Below are 9,889 nucleotides of genomic sequence, written 5' to 3'. Positions count from 1 at the left end.
TGCATTATTCCTTTTGTTGCCTCCAAGGCCTTAGCTTCTCCAACAATTTTCTCTTGTTACTCTTGCTTGATTTACTTTCATTGGCCAAGCTCAGACGCAGGTGTGAGCTATACCAGGTCATAGGTCAAAGCGGGCATTGTGGTACCTGTACATATGACCAAGGCTGTGTTTGAATTGGTTCATTTGTGCGCCACATGCACGATTGGTGCGTCACCATTTTGAACTGTCGGAAATGTGAGTGAACTTCTGGATTTATAGAGTATCTGGATCCTTATAAGGTGCCCTGCTTAACACCCATAATGACGACTTTGTTTGCTCTTTCTGTGTGCAGCAGAAGTCTGCAGCAGCTCTTGTAAGCGTTTTGAATTGTTTGATTCATTGTTGTTTTTAAGCACAATTCAGCCATGAATTCAGCCACGTTTTTCTATTCTTATTCATAGTGGCCCGGAGCTGGTTCATCAGTTGTTGTTGCTTATATTCCACTGGATTACTTTTATTGCCGTCTAGTGAAGCATGCCACGGCACCAGCCTTGTTTACTCGCACCATGCTGATTGCGCTACTCAAGACGGTTCTGCCCGGTTGAAGAGGGACCAAATATCCACGGGAGCGGTGGAGAAAACGAGGATGCCGCCTCCCCGCGGATGCAGAGCGGGACATAAACTACAGGGCAAAAAGGAACGGAATTATAAACCATTCATTCCATCAATCATGATGGGGAATCTGAGATCTCTGGAGGACAGAATGGATGATCGTACACCGCTGACAAAGACTCAAAGGGAGTATCGATAGCGCGGTATCATGGGTTTTACTGAGATGTGGCGGCCCAAGCATGTTGCCAGGCTTTAACGTGACCATGGACGGTTTTCATTCATTCAGTACGGGCTGAGAGAAAGCAAACACGAGAGCGCTCAGGAGTGGGGCTTCACATGCATATGTGTGCAATTTAACTTTTAACTACTTTGACTGTTTTGGATTAATTCTGTAGTCCAGGAATGGAGGTGCTAATTATTGGTCTAAGGCCATTGTATGAACCACGCAAGTTCTCACATGCCATTGGTTTGATCGGGCACATCTCGCCCTCTGCTGGTGCCAGATCTGATGTCAATCATTCAGTTCCAGATCAAGACAGACCCGACCAATTCTTTTATCGTAATATCTGGTGACTAATCATGCCTCTCTCTCATCCAGTCTACCTATCTTCAAACAGTGTGTAAAATGTAAAACCGGAGCCATTAAAACGCTGGATTTACTCTAGGCTAATGTGAAAGAGGCATACAGCTCCACACCTCTCCCTCACCAAATCTGATTACAACCTGCTAAACCTCAAGCCCGATTACAAGCCTGTGGAGCAACAACAAACGGTCACCACCAGATCGGTGAGAAAATGAGCAGGCTCTAAGAGACTAAAGAGCCCATTCTTGGATGAGTCCTGTGACTCTTTTAGGGGGGGAAGTAAATGGTAAATGTTAATGACTACCGACTGCAAGCATTGACGTCCCTTATAATGAATACCCTGGAGAGACCGGTGCTGGCTCACCTCAGACGTGGTGAAAGAAGGACTTAACCCTCTGCAGTTTTCCTCCCAGGCTAACACCGGGGTATTAGACGCAGTCATTGAACTGCTACACCGAGTCCACTTGCCTCTGGATAGCGGGACAGTGAGGATCTTATTTGATTGTTCCTCCCGTGTATTATTCAGCCCCCCTTACTTAGACAGTAGAGGTGTGTGTGTGTGTGTGTGTGTGTGTGTGTGTGTGTGTGTGTGTGTGTGTGTGTGTGTGTGTGTGTGTGTGTGTGTGTGTGTGTGTGTGTGTATGTGTGTGTGTGTGTGTGTGTGTGTGTGTGTGTGTGTGTGTGTGTGTGTGTGTGTGTGTGTGTTTTTGTGTGTGTGTGTGTGTGTGTGTGTGTGTGTGTGTGTGTGTGTGTGTGTGTGTGTGTGTGTGTGTGTGTGTGTGTGTGTGTGTGTGTGTGTGTGTGTGTGTGTGTGTGTGTGGGCAGTGCAGGTAGATGGACAGACATCCTGACCAGCAGACCACAGTATGTAAGGCTGCAGGGCTGTGTGTCTTGTGGTCAGTAACATGGGAGGGGTTTTGGGGGGGGGGGGGGGGGGGGGGGGGTCCCTCAGGGCCTGTGCTGATTCCCGTTCACCCTCTGCCCATCTGACTTTACGTACAACTTGCAGTCCGTTCGACTACAGACGGGATAGGATGGTTGGATATGTTTTGGGAGACAGGAGGGGGGATGCAGAGCACAACATGGGGAAAACCAAGGGTTGGTCCTGGACTGTAGGAGAACGAAGACCCCAGTCGCCCCTTTGTCCTTCCAGGGGGTTGTTGATGGGGTACCTGGGGGTGAGTTAGGATACAAGAAGGCCCAGAGCTGGTTGTATTTCCATCAGTCTGTGTTTGCGGTTGTACACTCGGGCAGCAGCATTCAAGCCACTGATGTCAACACGATCGTCCATCTGCTGCGGACAGCTGGGTCTTTCCTGGGGGCCGGCCTTGAATCGCTCAGAAGGTCTGCTGAGAAGGGGACCATCAGGGACCATGCTTCTGGTTCACTCCATGACACCCAGGTCAGGCAAAGGAGCAAGTTCAGCAGGAGACCCTCGGTACCCCACAGAGCGGCCTTGGAGGTCCTTCATGCCGACTGCCATCAGACTTTAGATATGCAGTCTTGGACTGACCTTGACTAGCCCCCCCGCCCCCCTCTCCCCCTCCTTTTTATGCATCAAAGTCTTCAACTTGCAGATAGTGCCTTGTTTTTATCCCCGCATACACCCAACTTATTGCCATCCATCCATTTATTGAACTATTTTAACTTCAAAGCCCATAAGAATCCATTTTTACCGTGTCTTTATTATCTTTCTTTTTACTATGTGCACTGGGTTTTGGTTTAGAGTTTATTGGTTTGGCTGGCCCTGTCTTGTTGTTTTGCAACAAAGTCATTTACCCCATGGGATTAATAAAAGTATCTATCTATCCATCTTTCTGTCTAATGCACCGTAAAATAAGCGTGCGAATGATCCCAAGATGCAAAGCTATTTTCATTATCACCATTCATCCATCAGAGACGGCCTGACATACAGGTTCGTAATTCAATTAGCTGTGACGAGGGTGACTTACACATGTCGGCTGTTAACTCGGCCAGCACACGTCACATTAATAGATCTCTGGCGTTTAGTTAGCGTCATCCCTATATCTATTCCTTTAAGTAGTGTACTATATAGTATTCATATGGAATTAAGGAACAATTGAGCCGAATGGAACACAGCAAAAGCTTTGAGTTTGCCTTTGTTCGCTTAGTTGACACACGCATTGTGTATGTATTTATTCATCTCTAAAGCCGTGATTAGTCAATACAATTCACTCAATACAATACAATTCATTCAGGCCAAGTCAATTCTATTTGTGATGCTCTTAATCCAAGTTACAGTCTCAAAGGGCTTCCCAGGCCATGTTTTACGCCCCCCCTTGGGCTAAGCCCTATAAAGTGAAAGGTAAAACTCCTTTAATTACCGGGGAAGAAACCTTTAGAAGGAACGCATAGGCAAGGATCACTCCTCCCAGGGATGGTAAGGAGTGCAATGGGTGCCATAATGGACAGAGATAATGGTAGCGTAACAAGCAAGACCGTTTCCATTGAATTAAATTAAAAAATGTATATGTATATCTTTGTATATCTCTTTGTGCATTCAGGGCACGCATGGCGGGGAGGGAGTCATTTTCCTTCTGTCCTTAGTTTCCTTGCTTTTTTGTTTACTTGCATCATTGTCTGAAGATTTTTTCGATCTCTGTGTTTGGTTTACACCATCACTCCCACAAACACTCACTGCCCTGTTCTTCATATCTCTCACTAACCGCTTAAGTCTTGCCCTCCTTGCTTCTTTTTTTTACGCTGTGTCGTCTCCTAACGGCAACTCCTCGAGCTGGGAACAGCAGGTCTACTGGCCCCATGCAACAAGCACAAGCTCCCTAATAGAGAGCCACGGCCCCATAAAGAGACCCTCTGCCGTCTCTGTAATACCGCTGAATGGACAGACACTGTGTAACTCCGCTCCATAAACACTGAGCTGCTTTTACCCCTGCTGCTTTCCTTATGCCTACACAGAAATAATGAACATGTATATATTCCCCCCCCCAGACCTCCCCCTGGCCCAGTTTCTAACCCTCTGGCTACTGCTGTCATTACATAAAATAGAGGGAAGCTACCCTGCAGAGCAGTATTATTTTAATATCACTTTAATGACTTCAGGTCAAATCACATTTGAAGAGAGACAAAGGTAAGATATTAACTTGCCATGATTGAATGAAATAATAACCACTTAGGTGTTTGTGTGTGTGTGTGTGTGTGTGTGTGTGTGTGTGTGTGTGTGTGTGTGTGTGTGTGTGTGTGTGTGTGTGTGTGCGTGCGTGCGTGCGTGCGTGCGTGCGTGCGTGCGTGCGTGCGTGCGTGCGTGCGTGCGTGGCGTGGCGTGGCGTGCGTGCGTGCGTGCGTGCGTGCGTGCGTGCGTGCGTGCGTGCGTGCGTGCGTGCGTGCGTGCGTGCGTGCGTGTGTGTGTGTGTGTGTGTGTTGTTGTTTTACCATGTCGCACATAAAGTAGAAGAATTTGTGTTATAATAAGTTCTTCCATTTGGCCTGTTGAAGTGGGTGTGATTGAAAATACATTTGATTAAACTGAAATATAAAGAATGTCACCCACGACAGAATCATTGTGTGTAGGAAATACACAACCAACAGTGTGGATTCATCTGAAAGCTAACCGCACGGAGCGTTGTATCATGTGCAACGCTTCTTCGTGTTATCCTAAACATGAAACATTTGGATGACTTACCCCGGGGAGAATGTTAATGGTGATGAAATATTTACAGTTTTTCTTCAATGTAATTTATTGCTCGCTCTCCACTTGTGATCCAATTAGCAGCCCACAAGCAGCTAGCATATTAGCTATTGACTTTATTTTGACTATTTGACACAAGCGACACTAAAGCAGCAGGAAGATTTTGAGTCACTGTTGGACACACAACCTCTGAACTGTGTTCAAAGGTTGAACTGTGACATTGACTACGATATATTATCAGTCACTTAAGATTCTCTTGTACACATGTAAAGGCTGGTAAGATAGGATGACCAAACGTCCTCTTTTTTCCCGGACATGTCCACTTTTTACGTCCCGTCCGGGGCGTCCGGGGGGGTTTTATTAATTGATGATAATGTCCGGTTTTCGGACATTATCTCGTCGCATATTTGTTTTTGCCTCGTTGCATATTTGTGTTTCTGGGTCTTTCACATAACCTACTAGTTATTACCATTGTATATGTCTATGGTTATTACGGCCTTCCAAGTTCTGGAAATGGTATCTCCCTTACGTTCCACCTTCTTGCGCGAGCTGACTGTAGAGAGAGTCTGTCATTGGGCGACCGATCTCAGGGTTGCCAGAGCCACGATAATTATCCTCCAAATACGACCATTTTGAGCCTTTGGTACGTTACTTTGCCATTTCCAATCTGGCAACATTGAGCACCTTGCCGCTTCCACTCTGTTTACAACAGCACATTACATCTGCAGCCATGCCTAAACGTAAATGTAAGTTCACGGACGAACTAAAGAAAAAATACCCATGTTTCCCCCGCCCCCCGCGACGAAGTGTCCTCTTTTTCACAAACTCAAATCTGGTCACCCTAGGTAAGAGATACAAACAAACTCAAGTTCACGCATCCATGCATAAATGTAGACGCATTAAAGCCCCTCGTATGAACCAAGACATACACACACACACGCACACACACACACACACACACACTCCTACACACACACACACATCCACTCCCCCCCGCACACTCATACACACACACAGTCACAGACCTACATAGAGACACAAACACACACACACACAAACACACACACAGACACAGAAATGTCAAAGACATAGACACAGTCACACAGCCACACATACACACACACACACACACACACACACACACACACACACACACACACACACACACACACACACACACACAAACATACACACACACACACACACACACACACACACACACACACACACACACACACACACACACACACACACACACACACACGCACACACTTTTCCCCCATCTTGTGTGGATGATTATGAACAGGAAATGTGTTACCTCACAGAGGAAGTTATATAAATGGTTTTGGCCCCCTTTCTATTTCACGCTCCAACCAAGTGTCGACAAATTTACATGTCCCTCCGTAAGCCCCTCCCTGCCTCTGCACGGGGAGAGGAGAACAGGGACGCAGTCGGGGAACAGCTGGAGGGCAGAGTCAAATAGGATGAAATAATCACCAAATGGAGGTGAGACGAAATGAGAAATGGAGGTGGTAGGTCCCAGGTGGGAGGTGTGAAGAGAGGTGAAAGTCGGCCATGTGTAATGAGGGTGTAGTCGAGGGGACCACCGTAGGGCTCCGGTTGGACAGCCCTGCCGTTTGATAATCATACCACTGTCCACTGAGGGGTGGGAGGAAGGGGAGACTAGGACCTTCTGTCCTTAACCTTGGGCGACGTGGGAGGACTTCCTGACAAGTCACATGACCATCTCGTAGCCTCACGTGACCAGTGACTTATGCTCAGGGGATGAAGGATGACTTCAATGCTGGAGTGTTTGTTTCGTTGGAATGTTTAGTTGAAGCCCTCCTGATGTCTTACTGTGTTTATTTTCTGTGATCAAAGAGCAGTGAGAAGCCACATCTCACAGGACCTGTGTGTGTGTGTGTGTGTGTGTGTGTGTGTGTGTGTGTGTGTGTGTGTGTGTGTGTGTGTGTGTGTGTGTGTGTGTGTGTGTGTGTGTGTGTGTGTGTGTGTGTGTGTGTGTGTGTGTGTGTGTGTGTGTGTGTGTGTCTGTGTTTGTGTGTGTGTGTGTGTGTAGGTTCCAGCCTGTAGGCCTGGTGGAGAGGATCCAGGCTATAGCCCAGAACGTGTCCAACATGGCCAACAGAGTGGAACAGATACTGCAGAGCAGCATGGCCCAAGGACGAGGTAATCTTCACACACACACACACACACACACACACACACACACACACACACACACACACACACACACACACACACACACACACACACACACACACACACACACACACACATACACACACACACACACACACAAGCTACAGTGTAACCGTAGGTGTAACCGATCCCATAAAAATAAAAACGTACCTAGCGGGATGATATGCACAGTGCGGGACGGACTGAAACCGGTTACGGTAGCGTACCCGAAATAGGAGCCTGATATCAGCCCCTTTTGGAGTCACAGACACGTAACTTTTAGAAAACAGTTATACTTTATATTAACGGGAAGTTATAACACTTTATTTTATCCATAATAACAATGACCACTGTGGATGATGTCAGTGATAATGTTGTGAGTGGCCGCTGGTCAGTGGAGGACATGAAGGCGGAGGGCGACGCGAGGGCAGAGCAGTTCTTAGTTCCACCAGCGTCTTTTGGTGACATCAGGATGCCGCCAGGACAAAGGCAAAGCCAAAATGTTTACTCTGAATCACAGACCGTCACTTCACATTGCTTATACTAGCAGGAGAATTTAAACCATAATGAGCAATTCATGTTGACAGTAGGTCATTTAAATATAACTTAAGCCAGTGAGCTCTAAACCTTAACAACAGCTAACTAACTTATCAACTTAGCATTGTGTTTCAGCCAACTCAGACCAATACAAGGGAGCCAATGCATGGTGTGTTAATAGAGTTTACAGAAGATTGTTTATGGTAGTGTTCTTTACTTAATTTGCATAATTATCACCATCATTGTTATCGTTTATTGCCTCAATCGAATTATTCAAATTATTTCAACATTTTTATCAATCAAATGATCCGTTTACTTAACTCTAATTAATATTCAGGTGTGATGTTATATTTCCAATATCTTTCTTTGCCAGCCAATTGACGACCTAATCTGAATGGTATTAGGTGTTTTTGCAACAGGTCTGTGTGGATCTGTCCTATTCTGTTGTAAGACACAGATCAGCAGGTAACATGACACAAGGGGGTCAGGATTTATATTTGTGCGATGGTCATGCACCTGTTCCCAGCCAAGGACTGATGTCAGAGCAGAAAGTTGTTTTGCTGTGAACTCAACCGGTGCCAAACGTCCGGGCACTAGTGTAATGGTGACACATTGTGAATTCAACTGTTCTTAATATCATGAACTCCTTATAACTTGTGTGTGCACAAATCAGTCAAAAGACTTCTCACTCTCTTTCGTTCTACAAGGTTCAATGCAACAAAAGCAAAAGTTGTTGTTTGCAATTTTTTTGACTCCTAGTTTTTTTAACACAGCTCCCTGCTTTAAAAATGTGCATTTGATTTGGAAAGTCTTTCCACTATTTTCATGTTCTGTTTGAAAATGTGATGCTTCTGTCTGGGCCATGTTGAAATGTAATGAGTCAAACCTGGTTGAAGAACAAGGTTCAGTGCATGCAGACACCAAAAAGGTACCACATTTATCCCTTGAATCCCCACCACCCCTCCTCTCCTCTCAGTGACGACCACAGGGGATATGGGCTGCTGCTCGGCTCTACACCCGTCCAAGAGAACACAAACATAACGTACCCTGCCGCATCGCCAGGGACGATGACAAGCATTGAAATAAAAGCGCAACTGTTGCCTCTTACCGTGAACAAGATGAATTAAAAGCCCCTCAGGTTGGATTCTGTTCCCCGCTCGGCTCTGTGGAGAGAGAGAGAGAGAGAGAGAGAGAGAGAGAGAGAGAGAGAGGGAGAGAGGGAGAGAGGGAGAGAGGGGAGAGAAGAGAGAGGGAGAGAGGGGAGAGAAGAGAGAGAGAGAGAGAGAACCAATGAGAGAAGGATCAAGAATAGACAGACATATTTATAGCCATGATAACCTTGGTTGTTTGGCATTTAAATAAATGATTGTAATGCTATTTATTGTCAAGTTTACTGAAGGTAACTTAGCTTAGTGCTTCTTTAAATGCAAACAACAACAAATGCTGTTTGTTAACGTACCATCATTCAGAGTGGGTAGAAAATATAAATTAGGAGGAAGATGTGGGAGAGAGAAAGAGCCTGAGAGAATAACAGAGAAATGCACGGGGGAAATACAGCGATAAAAATAATTGACAGTGAAGATATTAGATTTATGAAAATGCATTGTCCCCTTTCAGCCTGAAGTAATGTTTGATGTGGTTGGTTCATCCCGTCGGTCGCCCACATTTGTAATGATTACTACGGTTGTTATTATGATCCTCAAGTATCTCACAACCTTGAATCAAGTGTTTATGTGTGTGTGAGTGTGCGTGCGTGCGTGTGTGCATGTGGAGTATCATCTGTCAAATGATGTTTAAGCCAATGCAGAAAATAAATATGAAGATGAGAAACAAAGACGGCAGCATAGAGGATGGGAAGCAGAGAAGAAGGAAACTGGATTTTGAAAGAGGGAAAGTGCAACAGAAAGCAGCAGCAGCCGCGACCTGCCTCAATTGAAATCTCTCTCACTCAAACTACATCCTCTTCACTCCCACACTCTAGGATTTCTCTCTCTCTCTCTCTCTCTCTCTCTCTCTCTCTCTCTCTCTCTCTCTCTCTCTCTGTCTCTCTCTCTCTCTCTCTCTCTCTCTCTCTCTCTCTCTCTCTCTCTCTCTCTCTACCTCCCTCGTTCCCAGTGGCAGGGAGACTGTTAGCTCAGTCAATGGAGCACTTAATGCACTGAGTACAGCCGCTCGGAGCCGATGCATGTGTTAGTGGCTTCCCGGGGCAGCAGGGCATTAGGCAGGCAGGCGGCGCGATGGTAAATGCTTCCTGCCGGCGATGGCTGGCATGTTGAATCCAAGCACAGCGATAGCCGGAGCATAGCGACCAC

At 46.1% G+C, this 9,889-nt stretch overlaps 1 protein-coding gene across 1 annotated transcript in view; it reads left to right on the top strand.

Moving 5' to 3' along the window:
* LOC130379964 (alpha-1,6-mannosylglycoprotein 6-beta-N-acetylglucosaminyltransferase B) overlaps nucleotides 1-9,889 on the top strand; it is a 140,613-nt gene that overhangs the window by 45,683 nt on the left and 85,041 nt on the right. Inside the window, exon 4 of the mRNA XM_056587127.1 lies at nucleotides 6,919-7,028. Coding sequence (XP_056443102.1) covers nucleotides 6,919-7,028 — 110 coding nt within the window. The remainder of the gene's footprint in view (nucleotides 1-6,918; nucleotides 7,029-9,889) is intronic.

This window comes from Gadus chalcogrammus, chromosome 3, assembly GCF_026213295.1.
Source record: "Gadus chalcogrammus isolate NIFS_2021 chromosome 3, NIFS_Gcha_1.0, whole genome shotgun sequence".
Lineage (NCBI taxonomy): Eukaryota > Metazoa > Chordata > Actinopteri > Gadiformes > Gadidae > Gadus > Gadus chalcogrammus.
The sequence above is the reverse complement of the archived record's forward strand: the minus strand, read 5'-3'. Positions and strand labels throughout refer to the sequence as shown.